General features: G+C 39.4%; 2 protein-coding genes across 3 annotated transcripts in view; one reads left to right on the top strand and one right to left on the bottom strand.

Moving 5' to 3' along the window:
- The first annotated feature begins 1646 nt into the window (after positions 1–1646).
- LOC108677319 (protein lifeguard 1) lies at positions 1647–10443 on the top strand. The gene is made up of 6 exons (XM_018165537.2): positions 1647–1986; positions 2336–2544; positions 2862–3132; positions 3765–3902; positions 6277–6456; positions 7579–10443. The coding sequence occupies exons 1-5, from the start codon at positions 1693–1695 to the stop codon at positions 6415–6417; spliced, it is 1053 nt and encodes a 350-aa protein (XP_018021026.1). The 5' UTR covers positions 1647–1692; the 3' UTR covers positions 6418–6456; positions 7579–10443.
- LOC108677311 overlaps positions 10307–16417 on the bottom strand; it is a 56578-nt gene continuing 50467 nt past the window's right edge. Inside the window, exons 76-84 of one of the 2 annotated variants that reach the window (XM_047879919.1) lie at positions 16051–16205; positions 15161–15373; positions 14406–14527; positions 13475–13614; positions 13205–13313; positions 12620–12760; positions 11625–11776; positions 11462–11509; positions 10307–11059 (exon numbers count right to left, since the gene is read on the bottom strand). In XM_047879919.1, the coding sequence (XP_047735875.1) occupies positions 10994–11059; positions 11462–11509; positions 11625–11776; positions 12620–12760; positions 13205–13313; positions 13475–13614; positions 14406–14527; positions 15161–15373; positions 16051–16205 (1146 nt within the window). In that variant the 3' untranslated portion in view covers positions 10307–10993. Of the gene's footprint in view, positions 11060–11461; positions 11510–11576; positions 11777–12619; positions 12761–13204; positions 13314–13474; positions 13615–14405; positions 14528–15160; positions 15374–16050; positions 16206–16417 lie in introns of both variants that reach the window. The other variant, XM_018165524.2, reaches the window with a different exon arrangement.

Consider the following 16417-nt stretch of genomic DNA (forward strand, 5'->3'; position numbering starts at 1 on the left):
CTTCTGTAGATCCATCCCTCTTGCTCATCTGTAAGTGACGTGCGCAATTAACAATCTTGCATGGGACCTTCTCTGTGTTGCCTGACTTGACGTTCATACAATCATAGCTACCGCAACCGAAGCCGATTTCTGACGGCCTGCAAACCTGTTTCTAGTTGCCTGGAATGTTTTTTTTAAGATGGAACGCTTTTTTATATTAGATATGCAAACTTTTTAAATCTTTCTATTGTGTTACGTAGCCTCAGTATTAGGCCTTCGATGGCCATTGACAAAAATTTTCTATGTCAAATCGGTTTTGAGTTTTGGGGGTTTTTGTTAAAAAAACGAAAAGTGGTCAAAGTTACCCCGCCTGTCAAAGTAACCCCATTTTATGGTACTACTACTTCTCTTGATTTGTGGCACCTCTTCAAGAGAAAACAGCTGCGCAAGTAAACGGAAGCTATGGGCAAGAAGATGGTGTAGAAGCTTGGGAATTTATTTTACTGTTGTCTCAATTTTCCCTGTGCACCAAAATTGGTTGAAAAATATATAAATATACCAGCCACAGTGCTGCAATATTTGTTTTAAAATGTTTAAATGTGCAGCTGCACAATAGCTATGAAACATAAACTAATGTCTAGCACAGTGCAGCACTGCAGCTCAATGTGAATGTGTATGGGTGATCAAGTTTCAATGACACCTGCTGCAGGCAGCTGTGGCTGTGTCATCATATCCTGCTTTATGGGGCTATACATGTAGGCTTATTAGTCACTGATATCAGCTGCCAGCTTGGATATTTGCCCTGTGCAATCGTCAATGTTTATTGAACAGATTAAGGTGCATGGAATGGCAGAAGAATGCTCATTTTGTGCCTCTGAAGTTTGAATGCCTCCATCTTCTTGAGCATGAAACAAGAGAAGCTTACCAATAACATGAGGACTTTGTTAAAAATTGAGATTCCTTTGTTAATTTTCAAACAGTAATATCTAATTTAGTAGGTTGGTAGTTAAGCATGGGATCATTTTGAGAATAATTATAATTTCTTTATAAAATCTTGCAGCTGTAGGATCATATAATAGGTTTGTTCAGAAATTGTGCATCTTGTTAGTATGCTGTTGCAAGTACCTAGTTATCAATTCCACTTTTCAGTACCTTGCTCTTGTAATAAACTTCTGTGCTTATTACGTTTTCATTGATTGTCTTCCAGTTTGCTAATGTCAGAAAGCTTGCTAACAGCAATGAAACAATGACAAAAACGGAATAAATTCATTACTAAATAATGGTTTTACTTACCTCATGCATGACATGACCAAGGAGATTGTGAGGGTACATTATTCCAAATTTCACATAAACAAATTGTTTAATAAAATCTCTGCAACAATAAATAACCTGATGATAATGTCACATTTGGTGATGATAATCTGTCCTCTACCAGCTCTTTGAAGTCAACATAGGTTCAAAGTCAGGATTGGGTTGAAAAAGTAATTGACACTAAACTATTGTGAATTTGAGAACCTGCTAACCCTAGAGATAAGAGTGGTCTGTATCTCGGCCGATCATCATCTAAGACTGAAAATAGCTTAGTTTGCTTTTTGCATTAACATATAATATTTCATATTTCTGAAGCATGTATTATTTAGAATTAATCCCCTAAAACTTTAACACAAGTATTGTTTTTCTTGTTGCAGGAATTTTTTGTAGGCAAAAAAAAAAATGTCAGCTCCTGCTTATCCTGTAGATCCAAATAAAAATGGAGCCTGGGCTCAAGGTGGCTACCCTCAGCCAGGTTATCCTCCAGCCCAGCCTTATCCAAATGCTCAGTACCCAGGTCAACAAGGGTATCCTGCTCAGCAGGGGTATCCTGGCCAAACAGGATACCCTGTGCAGCCAGGATACCCTGTACAGCCAGGATACCCAGTCCAACCTGGATACCCAGTCCAGCCAGGCTACCCAAGTGCCCCTGGACAGCAAGGCATGCCTGGCTTTGGTTTTGCTCCAAGACCAATGGTGAGTTATATTTTTCATTTTGATAATTACTGTTTTCTTAGGTAGTAACATGTTTATTTTTTTGCATAGGTCTAGTTTTTGTATTATTCCATACTTCCATAGTAATTATTCCTCGCTACAATTAAAGAATTGAAATGAAAATGCAACATAACAGAAAAGACTAAATTAAGTGGTGGTTTGGAAGTTTGTATGGGAGATGGAGACCATCAATCACACCCGTGTTTTAACCCTGCTTTGACAAATGCTGTCAGTCACCTAAGTCATCAATCACTTCATTAAGAGAGCTTCCTGTAACGTAGTGATAAGTCAAACCTATTGCAAGCATTAAATTCTGGTTCTCATTTTCCAGGACCCTAACATGTACAACGCAAGTCAAGGGAATGTGTACAATCGGAGAGGTGACGACCCCAAAGATGACGAGGAGGAACTAGCCGCCTCAGGGCTGGGAGGCTCCTTCAATGACAAGGCGATCCGTCATGCTTTTGTCCGCAAGGTCTACCTCATCCTCATGCTGCAATTGCTTGTGACTGTGGGCATCATTGCGCTCTTCTCATTTCAGTGAGTTATGCAACAAAGTCAGTTGATTGTAAATCTTTCTGTGTTTATCATCACTCGAAATTCCACTTTTATTGCTAGCTACTCACATAGTCAATTAAATTATTCATTTAGTACTCACAAGGTTGAATATTTTTCAATGTACCCATGTTCTTGTAATGTACCTATATACATTGTTGTGGAGATTGTGAAGCACCAAACTCCATTGACCGTATTTTCCATCATTCACAAACTTGAGTTTGTAACGCAATAGGCTGAATTGATGCTACTAATCTTAGCAAATGAGTAAGCCTTGTGAATAATATAATTTCTGTCCTCAGTTCGGGCGTGAAAAATTTTGTTCGGGAAAACATGTGGGTTGTGTGGCTGTCATATGCCGTCTTCTTGGTGACATACATCTCGTTGGTGTGCTGCACAAGCTTGCGTCGTAAATGGCCTGGGAACTTCATCATGCTGAGCATCTTCACACTCGCACTCAGCTACGTTACTGGGGCCATCTCGTCTGCCTACGACACCGACATTGTGCTTATGACCGTCGGCATCACTGCTGTCATCTGCTTCCTCATCTCCCTCTTTGCTATACAGACCAAGGTGTGACTTGTCTCTTGTTCTCCCTCTTTGCTATACAGACCAAGGTGTGGTTTGCCTCTTGTTCTCCCTCTTTGCTATACAGACCAAGGTGTGACTTGTCTCTTGTTCCCCCTCTTTGCCATACAGACCAAGGTGTGGCTTGTCTCTTGTTCCCCCTCTTTGCTATACAGACCAAGGTGTGGCTTGTCTTTTGTTCTCCCTCTTTGCTATACAGACCAAGGTGTGGCTTGTCTCTTGTTCTCCCTCTTTGCTATGCAGACCAAGGTGTAGCTTCCTTGTCTCTTGTTCTCTTGAAAATGTGATACCTTATAATTGTTTGCTGAAAAATATTAATAAAGGAAACTTTTAAAGGTAAACCAGAATAATACTTGTATTAGTCATCCTTGTTTACAGAAATTATGCAGGTCTTCTGCCACTACATTGTGGAACTGACTTCACGGAATTGTATTCGCTCAGTATGACTCTATTTAACTGTACTCCTTCAGTTAGACTCCATTTAACTGTACTCCTTCATTTAGACTCCATTTAACTGTGTACTCTCTCAGTTAGACTCCATTTAACTGTGTACTCCCTCAGTTAGACTCCATTTAACTGTAGTACTCCCTCAGACTCCATTTAATGTACTCCCTCAGTTTGACTTCACTGGGTGCGGCACATACCTGTTCGTCGCTGGCATGGTGCTCTTCGTGTTCGGCATCATCTCCATCTTCACGTACAGCAACATCATGCACACCATCTACTCTGCCGGCATCGCGCTCCTCTTCTCAATGGTAAGGCTACCTCAATGCCAGGCTGCACGCACGTCTAATGGTATTAGTTTAGTAAGCCAGTTTAGTAAACTCTCAATTACAAGTAATCTAATACTTCTTGCTAATAAAAGTTTATATTTAACTCATCTTGTCTAACGGTATGATTCTTAATCGGAATCTAAAAAGATTCTAAGTGGTACAATAACTAAATTTGTACTCGAGTTTTCGTGATCAGCCTAAGAAACTATAGATGCTGCTTTAGGTATAGTTTTTCTCTAACAAACCTGTCTGACACAACGTGCTTCGCTATGCTAAGTTTCTCTACTGATTTATTGAGCACCTGCTTGGAGATTAAATAGTAGATTGATCTACTCCGTCACTGAGAGAAGCTCTCGCTTGTGCACCAGCACTGCAGTCTGTGGGTACCCGCGTCGTGGCATGAATTTCTTATTGGCAGTTCAAGTTATTGCAGCAACGGTGATTAAGACGTTTCTTGCACATTACGCTCATTCCTGTAGTTGAGTCGTCATTTACTTTTATTTTTAGTTTGTCCTTTAGATTTAGTTGAAAATAATTGTGTAGCTGACATTGCTGCTCCTTTAGTAGTAAGTAGCCCATCCAAGCAACGAAAAATATGAATGCGCATGTTTACACATTTCCTGATGTATCATCCACTTATCAAAAGCGTTCAAGTTTAGCTTTGACGGCACTCTGCTTTGTTTGCTTCGATTAAATCATGCTAGGTGATGTTTGGGAGCAGCTTGTGCTGAACTATATTGCATGAGCGTTCAAAATCACACGTGATTTATATGCGTTGTTGTTCTCCCGGACGTGAGTTTTTTCTAATTTACGGCCCTGGGAAGTGAGAAAATTGACAAGATTATTTTTTCAGTAAAACCTCCCATATTTTGCACTGTAGGTATTTTATCCCAAGTAAAGTTCACTGAATCATTCTGAGGGTCAATTCTCTAATAGAATGCGACTACGATGCACATTAAGTTTATGTAAAATCTTCTTTCTGCACACGCATATTATCCTCTTTACATGTTGTCCATTTATTTTCATGAGCCAAACTCGGTCAAGTCTGCGATGGCTGGCTGCGTTGTATTGACAATTACTCGTTGTTTTGTTCATTTGTGGTGGCGCCAAGTGCTCTCACTTGCCTTATCACGTACCTTGATGAATGAAAGCCCCAGGTTAATTGTTATGCTCGAGAACTTGGCTTCGGTTTGGTTGCTATTCGGAATTCTTTGTTTAAAGTCTTGTACAATTTTATCTTATTACCTTTCAGCAGAATCGTAAGCTCAGTCTTCGTAACTCGTTCAGATGCACGTTTTCTATCCACTCATTTGATCCGTTTTATAGCGCACGAAAATTCGGTCTTTGAGTTCCCTTAGCGTTACTTTAATATAAGTATTAAATAGCATATAAAATTTAGCTTATTTGTAGACTTATTCTTCACTGCTTCACCTGAACCTTGGCATCTATAAGACCAGTGACCCCGGCCCATCATTGTTTGCGAGCGTATAATGTTTAAACGTTGAAGTGCATTAGCAACGCATGGAGTGGAGGGCTGTTGTGCATACTGTCTGATCTCTTCTACGAGCTGTTGTGCATACTGTCTGATTTCTTCTATGAGCTGTTGTGCATACTGTCTGATCTCTTCTACGAGCTGTTGTTCCCAAGAGTTCGATGAAGATCTAGAATCTAAATTACCCATATAGCCTTGAAATTCTGTGAGCTTTAACCGCAATTCTCAGTGACCGACTCTTAAGTTCATTAAATGAAGTACTATTCAAGTAATTGTTTAATAATAGAGTTAGGACAAAATTTTTTTCTTCTAAGTCGAGAAAGGCCGCTTGAATTCTTTTTAGATAAACCGTTTAAGCTGAATCCTTTGAACATTCATTTGTACATTTGCCTCCCATTAATCTGCGAACTAGCAATAATGTTCGCAAAAATGGTGCGCAATATTTGTTGGGTCTGGTCACTGTTTACACCAACCAGAATCTTGTTCGCGCTCGTTTGGAAACTTTGTTCGCAAACAATGCTTGGCCGATGTCAATGTGCCTAATGAGCATCGCGAAGAGCATGTGTTTTTCCAATATTCATGCATCCTTTACAATTTTTATTTAGTTCTCCTATTAAGAGCCTTAGAAAATATTATTTATGTTCTATCAATGTTCCTTTTTACTATTTTTTTGCTAGTTGTGGTGAACAATAAGTTCTTGTGCACACCTCAATATACTTCAGAAACGTTATTCCAATCTCAAGTATCCTTTATGATCATCATAATTCATAAGTGCTTGGAATGAGGTCAAAAGTGTGCAAGAAGTTACTTTAGTTTACCACCAAATACTGTTAAGAGCTTGATGTTGTGATCGTATGTGTGCAGTACCTGATCTACGACACGCAAATGCTCATGGGCGGTCGTAAGTACGAACTCTCTCCTGAGGAACACATCTTCGGGGCTCTTACTCTCTACCTCGACGTTGTGCAAATATTCTTGGCTCTTCTCAGCCTCTCCAAGAATTGAATTGCATCTTCTTCTGCCTCTCCGTCCACGATCTTCAAGGTATTTTACAGCCAAGGTATTCGCGTAAGATTTCTTTAGCTTAGAGAAGTAAGAATCGTCGCGAATTTTGTAATAGTTCGTCCCGCGCAGCCCCCTTCCCAAGACACATCTACTCCTAATAACTTAGTATTCGAATGATCCTGTTGTATAACAGCGACCATCTTCTCGTTATACTTCATTTTCAAATGTGAATATCTTTTCCGAGCTCTTTTCTATTTGATCGGTAAGTGCGATGCTCGTTTTTTTCAATTTTCTATTCTATTCGCGTGTGAGACGACGTTAAAATACCCCACGCTGACGGCTGAAGACGTACCGTAGCCGCTGTTCTGTGAGGAGTTATTCAAGTTAACACGTTGACTACGTATTGGTACATATGCGTACCACGAAATGTATTACTCCAGGACGTAGTGGTACATAATTCCGGTTGCCTAGTGTCGGTCAAATCAGAGAACAAAAAAGGCTAATAACTCAATATATACTACTACTAGTTTATTTGTAGGTTCCGCTATAAAAATTACATTTATTTTCTTTTTGCAGTACTTAAAATTTAATTAGGAAGTATTCCTATCATAAATTTTAGCCGGCCAACGCAATTGAGAAAAACCAAATCACGGAATTTGTCCGGAAAAAATGACCGTCTGGCAACCCTGTTTAAAAACAGTACCAAAAATGAAATAATAATACAATATGATGCAATCGGAGTCAAAGTGTTAAAGAAGTCATTCGCCGGCTGTGCAGCTAAGGAAAGCCTGGCTCGTTGCTCAACTTATGTCAAATGAGGAACTGGTTTATGAGCCGTGATGTGATCAATTGAGCTTGGGCTTCATTTGATCACTATAATTTGTATGCGTCAATTTATTTAAATCAGTAGCCTTTCAATTTAAATTTCATTTTTGCATGCGTCATTCTGCTTTGTTCTCTATATTCGTTGCTAAACTTGAATGTTTCAATGCAACTCAACATTTTATTTTTTAAGCACTTCTAACTATTTCTTAATTACGACTGAGTGACCAAAGGGACTTATCACTCTTCGGCTAAGAGGCGAACCGACCGCCTTCATCCTACCATTGGGGTTAATTTATGAGCGCTAGTTTATTATATTGGTGTTTGTTCTGTGTGCAGTACCTGGTCTACGACACGCAGATGATCATGGGCGGACGCAAAATTGAACTCTCTCCTGAAGAACACATCTACGCCTCCATCCAACTCTACATCGACATCATCAACATCTTCACGGCGCTTCTCTCCCTCACTGACCAATTCAAGTAAATTCTTTACACGCATCATCACCACTTACTTAAATTTACTGCAATTAGACTATTTATCAGGTAAATTGCCACCGGATATGATGAAATTACGAGAAAATTGATACCAAATAAGAATATTTACGAGATAAATTGCCACCGTATAATGACGCATCCAAGTACCTATATTACCTTCAATTAAAAGGACATACCAATTAAATTTCCGCAGAAGATGGTGTCTCGGATAAATACTAAAAGAGAAGATAACTTGTCAGCAATACACGTCTGAAAAGTGGAAATGTTGTCATTTACTTATGATCTGTAAAATTCTTGAATGATGCAAATTTTATTCAAAGTTGAAGTGAATAACTTCAACTTTGCGTGGGACACGCTCGAAATACTTACACTGCTGGACTTCGCCACGCATTGTAACCTTCGTAAAATATCGCTCTAATATTACTGCTTATTGAATATATCAATATATTTGTCTACTCCGAGATAAGTATGCAGTCATTCGTAAAATATCTCGATATATTACGTCTAATTAAATGTATCGATAAAATTTACCTCTCTGATATAGGATGTTATCTCATCTATATTTATTACCTGGCTTCAGTTTATCTTATCGAATGTTACGCGAAATCCAAGCGAATATTGCGTTCAGCGAATATTGCCTTTAATATTCTCACAGGCCTTTAGTTTCATTTCTGGGCTGCACACGCGCTGAAACATTTCAATCAATTATCGTGTTGAGAATCATTATTGCCTTGTATAATTTTTGTATTTCAATCGATTAGTGTGAGCTTTAAGATTGATTTGTTAATCCCTCCTGATTCTATGATCTGATTTTTCTCTAGAATAAGCATTATAATTTTTATTAAACTCCTAGACCTGACTTCCAAATGGGATCCTTTTTGTACTTCTCAAGGAATTTTGTTAACGCAGATATTTGATTTTTAGTTTGAATTTCTCATATGGAAATGAGAATCTCGCTTGCAATCCTCCTCTGTTGTTGAACAGATGGCGCATTTGAAATAATCTCTATTTTGTGTTCAAACCGCGAGTTGAAGGACCGTTTCTTTGTTGGAATCTTGCGATCACTTGACGAACTTCTCTGCTTCAGCGGTCAATGATAACTACGAGTTGAAAAGTTTTATGTGTGCGTTCAGGTCAAGTTTTCATGATATTGTGCATTTATTCTCGTGTTGTCAAGTATCTTGGTCGTATCAGTGAAGATCATAGCCACAAGCCTCCTCTAGAGCATTTATCACAATGCATTGGCCTGCGTAAAAGCCAAAGTTGCATTTATCGACTTCCCAATTATCGCGTTCACTCGCTTATGAAAATTTTATGTGCAGACGGCTTTCCTGACATTCTTGAAATCATAGCGATGAGGATGACAAATATTCAATATTAAAGTCATCTGGGTATTTTCATGTATCATTATCTAGATAAAACTTGTCAATAATATTGAGCGTTTTACCATCCGAAGGACGCTGGTTAAATTGCATTTTGTAGGCGCAACTTTCTGCTTTACTCGTACTTCAATTTTGCGTATGTTATCAATAATGGAGTTACCGTTCTACTACTACTTCTATTCAGAAGTAGTAGTAGACTACTTCTTTACCTACTTCTATTCAGTCACAACTTATTATGCAGAGATAAGATTATATACGGTCACTGCTTCAAAACTGTCGTGTGTCATCAGCTTTTGTTAGCTGCTCTGTACTACGTTAGCGACTGCACTGCTGGCGGACTAATTTTCTCTGTTCTAAAGAAAGGACCTATTGTCATGCTTCTAAAATCTATGGACTAAGTTGTCATTTTTTTTATCGCCAGCTTTCCAGTATTTGTGCTTTGCTGTCTTTCCTTAGCTCGAGTTTGTTTGCACGTAGCTTTTTCAATTTTTTTACGCTTTCAACCTTTTTTTAGAGTCATGAATTTTTAGGTGCCTTTTGAAAAACTCGGTCCATAATTCTTCTTTCCGTTGACACCCTGTTTTGTCTTTTTAATTCTCGAGTATCATTTGGAGTTTTGATTATTCACATTTGTCAATGGGTACGAACTCGCGCTTCTTCAGTCACCACGTTCATTCTTTAATATGCAGTCCCTAATTTTATTTATTCCATAATGGTGTGATGAAATCGTAAACTTGTATTTCATTAATAATTTACCATCTGTTATAAATTCCAATTTTCTTTCTATACGTAAATTTTAGTGGATACAAATATTCACTGTTTTCGGCCCGAAAACACTTCAGTTGGATGGGCCTTTTGACTGTAAATGCTTCTGAGGCGTGTGGGCTGAAACGTTTGTAGTATCCTCCTGGACGTTTTAATCGTGTTCATTGTAAGAGGATTCATTCGATCTGATGACGTCGTCGAACAAAGTTAATTGTATTGACGTTGAATGTTACATCACGATGTCCTAATATATATAATTCGTGGCTTTGAACTTACCGTAGAATAGTTTTCAATAGACGTTCTTGTAAGTTTATGCATGTTGTATACTAGGCTATTGAACTTGTCAGTGTTTACCTGCAGATTCATTATTCGAATATAACCGACTTATATTATTGTACGTATCTTAAGCTAATACATGTTACTTCATTCAGAAAGGTTTTTATTTTGCAAATCCTTTACATTCTAAGGTGTATGGTTTAATTATGTCCATTCTCATATAAAATGGTGCAACGGGGAATTCAAGAATCAACTATTAATAAGACATAGGCAAAATACATAAATGCTTCAACTATTCATTTACTCCTCGCCGAAATTCCAACTTGCATTTCTTAACAATTCCTGTCACGAAAATAAATGACGGGATTTAGAGGAGTGCTTTCTGGTGGAGCTCTCCTATGTGCCAAGCTGCTACACGATTTTCTTCGATGCAATAGCCGGTCATGATTGTCATGTAATGCTTGTTTGTAGCGACTTATAGTCCCACACTTCTTCGTGACCGAAAGTCGTTTGTGACTAGCGCGTTTTGACGGCTTACTTCATTATGAAACTATGAATATTTTTATATCTACTTCAAAACTTCTATCACAACGTATGAGCATCACATGAAGTTAGCATTGAATTAATTCAAATTATGTAATTGGTGACTAACTCGATTCATAACTAATTGTGTTCATAAATTCGTGTTGCATGTCGTCTACGAAAATATTTGGAACAAGTTGGGTGGCCTTGGGATAAATGTGAGCAGTTCCAGATGTTTGCTTGATTATACAAACCAAGTTGCATGGTAAAGGTGAATCCGGAGCTCGTCATTGCGCATCGCAGACCTGGTCTTCAGTAGCCCAAATCCTGCGGGATGTCGAGGTAGTCTTCTTCGCCCTCCTCGTCAAAGTAGGGAGCCTGAAAAAGCACCAATGTTAACCTATCGACGCACGTTGATGTGTTCCTCATTTTTGACAAACAGTGTAGCGCTGTAATAAAAAAAAACGAATGGTTTTCTTGATATGGCTAGACACAACGCCAACAACCAGCGGCGATTAATTCTAATGAGGTACATCCGGCGATGAGCACACCATGAATAATTATGAACCAACGATTTTTTAAAGTCCATTAGACTGAATTTTAATGAAAGCTAAGTTGGTTCTCTGACAATAAAGCCCAGACAGAAAATATAAACCTGAATCCCGCACCCCGACGAGTAGATGCCCTCACTCTGACCTCACATGACGACATGACACTTCATCTTGGCAGAATTTCTATTGGAGCTAAGTCTGCCACTAAATACAAAGCTGAACCACTCACTACGGCCGAGAAGTTGCCCCACTCTGGCCTCACGCGATGACACTTCATCTTGGCAGAATTTCTAATGGAGCTACGTTTGCCACTAAAACACTAACTACAAAACTGAACCACTCACTACGGCCGAGAAGTTGCCCCACTCTGGCCTCACGCGATGACACTTCATCTTGGCGGAGTCGTCGGTCGTGGGCAGACAGAAGCAGCGCTGGCTGTGCGATGCCGTCGCTGTCAACGCCACGCGCCGCCCCAACGCCGTCGCTGTCTGTTCAACTTTGCGGCGTCGTGATGTTAAGAGCCATCGACTTGTGAAGATTGTACCTGGTAATTTCAGGAAGAAGTCTAATTCGTCACATTTTACAACAAGTAAAGTATTTTAGAACAAGAGTATGGCCTTCGAGTATTCAAAATTAATCCAATGATGCAGGAATTCGGTAAAAGATTTTAAATTTTTTCCTCCATCACGCGTCTGGATACTTTCTTCGGGCGTTGAAATAGATTATTTCCATTCCGCATCTTAACACACAATTTATGACTTAAAACGTTTTAAATAAATAGAATAATGAAAATATTGAGCATTTTCACTGCAACGGTGATTGGCTTAGCTGCGAGTAAGTAAGCCAGTTCGAGCGCTTCAATTCTGTGACCGCAAATGCATCCCGTACCAAAATGATTAGGAAACTGTAAAAAACTGATGACCTTTTTGAATTTTTTAATTTGAATTTTTTCATGCATAAAAATAATAATTTTTAGCTGCATAAAAATAAAAATTTAGAGTTTAGTTTTGTTGAATTTTTAGAGGGTAAATAACTAAAATGGAGTGATAACTAAAGCGATTTCAGAATTTGCATGTGAAAATATCTTGTCGGAGTCCGCGTAAACCGTTGGATAGACATGACGCGCTCTTCACACTTACTTTTAATTTCGTTCAAAATTAAAAAAAAAAAAACACGGCAGTGAGATGAACAATCATCGCTAAGCAGCAAAACTCTGAAATACGTTAAGAATAAAGACTTTAGTCGTCAGTAGTCACTAGAATGTAAAATGAACCATCTACATTATCACGGTCGTTATCATCACTTCTATCAAGCTAAGTTTAATCAAAACTTAGCTCTCTTACAGACAAAGTACGAAGATCTTGAGGTATCTTAACTCGATAATCACCGTTAGTCTGGAGGGCCAGAGGACTGCAGTATTCCAGCTGCTCCTTTGGGTCTGCCACGCCACGACGAAGGCTCCGGTCGCCCACGAGAGGCTTCTGTGGTCTAGCGTCTTTAGCAGTGTACACGGCTTCCGTGTCCATGCCTGTCGCAACATGACATCCTCAAGTCAGAACATGACAATCACAAAACGGAACATGACAATTGGCAATTCTTAGATCGCAACATGACAATTCTCAAGTCAGAACATGACAATCACAAAACGGAACACGACAATTCTCAGGTCGGAGCCTGCCAATTTTCTAGTCAGAACAGTACAATAACAAAACGGAACATGACAATTCTCAGGTCGCAACATGACAATTCTCGAGTCGGAACATGACAATTCTCAACACGGAACATGACAATTCTCAAGTCAGAACATGGCAATTCTTAAGTCGGAACATGGCAATTCTTGAGGCTTTTGACAGGCTCAAACAGACCCCTCATTTTTGGTAATGATATTTCTGGTCTCCAACGGTCTGATGGGGCTGCGAACAACAATGGGTATTGTGAAGGTGGCTCGGTAGAACCGTTGCGTCTCACTCACCTAGAATTTTGTCCTGCAATGCCGCCTTGGGACCCAAGGGATCCTGAACGAGGACGTGAAGGACGACGTTCCTGTCCGTGAGGATGTGCAGCATCGTCGCGAAGTCAATCTAACGAGAGAATTGGTGACAATTTAAAAGATAAATGTACATATGAGAGACAATGAATATCCAATTAAACATTGGTAAGAACATCATCGTATAAAAATCTAGATTATTTTCTAACAAAGAGTATCTTCTAAAAAAAATTATTTATTGAACTAAATACTAACTGAGCCGGCGTTAGGATGGCAGGCCGTACAAGGCATCATCAGGAATGTAGGTACGACGCCCGCCCTGAAGGGCAGATATGCAGCGTAGCGGATGGCTTCAAAAGCGTCCACGGGGTCCATGTGTGTGTTTACAGTCCCTTCTGTAATTTGGAGTAAAACCTTCATTTAGATAAGTTTGGTTCAAAAGAATGTCATTTTATTAGGAAATTCATCACATTTTAGTTTCTCTAGCTGCCTAAAAATAGGTACAACAGTAGTCATTTCGGTACTTCCGTTGAAGAAATTTCCGTGTTCATTCTCTTCTAATTTGTACTGAAGAAAAACTGACTAAATTTCTACCATGAGCTGGAAATCTCATTATAAGCACCAAACGAGGATTTGAAAAAATTGATGTGCCTAACGATACTTTAATTAATTGTTTCATGATGCATTAAACATGCACTTGATTAATAATTGTACCACCGTAGCTGAAAAATGTGATCGTTCGCTACTGCCACTTTGTTTATAAGGAGACAAGCGACCGAACTTTAAGTGCCTACCTCAAAAGAAACTTCCCTGTTAGCACTCGATGTTGTCCTGCTTAACTTCAGACAGCGCTAGACGAAAAATTCTCCCTCACATTACCGTAGCCCTCGTTTACGAACAATGATAATATTTATAAAATAAAAAATAAAACGTACGGATGGTTTGCTACCCTATGCAATAGCCGAGAATTGTTACCTTGACCCTTTTGAAATCATTAAATGAACCCTGCGGACCCTAAAAGAAAATAAATTAATGACGGGTTTATTTAGAAATAACCCCTTACCGTGGGCAATGGCCAAAAATTATTAACATTAACGTTTTAGGATTACTAAACAAGTCTTGTGAACTCTTGAACCTTAACATTAAAATAAATAAATAAAAGGTTTATTTGAGAATAAAACCCTACCGTGGGCAATGGCCGAGAGAGCGTCGGCCGCGTCGTCGACCGAGTTGAAGAGTTCGCGCTTCGTGCCCGCAAGCTGCGGCGTAGCGTACAGACCCACACCACCATACGCCACCACCACGTACCTGATCGTCATCGAATTTGAAGCGTAAACAATTTGTGGACCGTTGCGTTTCGACCCAGGAAAGTCTAATCCGTTTATATTGAAAAATTAATGACTCTGATGAGCGTTCTCTGATATTCTGTCTTTAATTAAGACGAACATTTGCAGAGGATTTTAATGTTTCAGGGCCGTTTTTAGTTTACTTATTGTATGGGAGTGGCTCAGAAATAATTCTAAGCATGAATAAGAGCGATTATTAGACACATGCACCTCAATGATAACGATTGTCATCAGAATCTTTTTTAAAATATTGTTAAACTGTGAATTTAATTTTAATCGCCTCCTGTAACTTGTAAATTATTGCGAGTCTTGCCGAAGTTCAGGAACGTATGATAAAATCAGATTGATATCAATAGTCCGTTGAATATCTTTACTTACACAGAGAAAGCATCGCTAGAAGGTTTTGCGTCAAAAGTATTTATGTGTAAATTTCAATAACATCATATTTTCCCCTCAAGATGATTCTAGAATATGAGCTGAAAGTCTAATATTAAAAAAGTAAGTTTGTGCAGCAAAAACCTAATTTCGCTTGAATTATACTTATACTTAAGGAAGAGCTGTTGCTGAAGTAAGCCCATATGCGCGACCCACGTACCTCGAAGGAGCTTGTCCGTCCTCAACAAGTGCGCTCTCGAAGGATCGCAGGAACCTCTTGAAGTTCCTCCTGAAGACGGCGTTGTCGTTACAAGGACCAATCTCGACGAGGATGACAACGTCCGTGCTTCTGGGGATGTCGGCCACAGAGAGGACGGTCATCTGGCTCTCCGGCACCTCGCCCGTCGTCCCGTCCCGCTTCTCGAAGCGGCAGCTGCAGCCCGTACAATTATTTTGACAAGCAAATTTATGTACAAGTGAAAAATTTGGTAAAATCATAAGAAGGCAAATCGGATAAGGAATCCCATTAGTGTGATGGCTCATTGAGAATGTATTATTATAATAGCGGTTTCAGCATTTATTAGGCCGTAGGCCTGTCGCCGATTCTTAACATCGCAGAACATTCACAGCATTTTGCGGTCTGGAACTCGCATCGCTTCAATTCTGCTGTGCTTAACCGCCCGGCCTCCTCGCCGATTCTGACCAGAAACTGGCGCACAGAGCTGGGATCGAACCCGTACCTCTCTGCGCCGATCTTGGTACTCTGAACTGTAACAGCTAGGCCACCCTGCCACCCCATTGAGAATATATGAGAAAAATTAATAAATTAATAACAAATCAAGAAGTTGAGAAATTGAACGATGTAGAAAGAAGAAGCTTGAAGAAATAACGATATAACTTCTTAAAGAATATTCTATAGTAAAGTAAGCTGAAATTAAGGAAAAAACTATACATTTTAAAATGTGAGAGGTTTAAGCAAGATTAAAACAAATTAGGATTTTAACGTATTAAAGAATTCATCGGTTGAATTCTCACACGGCTAAGAAAAAATACGCTTTACTCGAAAACTTATTTTATCAATAAAATATGAATTAATATTATATTTCTGACATGCTGCAGTCGTGCGGTATTTTGGTCGGTACGCCAGCGACGGAACACGCCTGCCGGAATGCGGACGACGCGACGCAAGACGCTTTTTGCCGCGCCGCAGCCGAGGCTCCGGGGGCATAGGAGCGGCAGATGTCATCGTACGCGTTCGGTGAAACCTGCGCATTTTTAGCAGAATTGTACATTTTGAGGGAGCACAGGATTGTAAAAATACGGGGTAACAATGACATAATTTTTGAGAAACTTTCGTTGAATTATCACTGACAGCAGTCTTTGTTATTCCGGAATACAAAAATCTTTTCAAAGAAAGAATCAAGCGGTCAAGGATTATTTTGACAAGGCCAAGGACTGATGCCACCCGTACGACCGT

The sequence above is a fragment of the Hyalella azteca genome, unplaced genomic scaffold, assembly GCF_000764305.2.
Source record: "Hyalella azteca isolate HAZT.00-mixed unplaced genomic scaffold, Hazt_2.0.2 contig4197, whole genome shotgun sequence".
NCBI classification, from domain to species: Eukaryota; Metazoa; Arthropoda; class Malacostraca; order Amphipoda; family Hyalellidae; genus Hyalella; species Hyalella azteca.

Coding starts and splice junctions, on each gene's coding strand:
- LOC108677319 (XM_018165537.2), top strand. CDS start 1,693: ATGTCAGCTCCTGCTTATCCTGTAGATCCAAATAAAAATGGAGCCTGG. Junction 2,545..2,861: donor ATTGCGCTCTTCTCATTTCA/GTGAGTTATGCA, acceptor TTCTGTCCTCAG/TTCGGGCGTGAAAAATTTTG. Junction 3,903..6,276: donor TCGCGCTCCTCTTCTCAATG/GTAAGGCTACCT, acceptor GTATGTGTGCAG/TACCTGATCTACGACACGCA.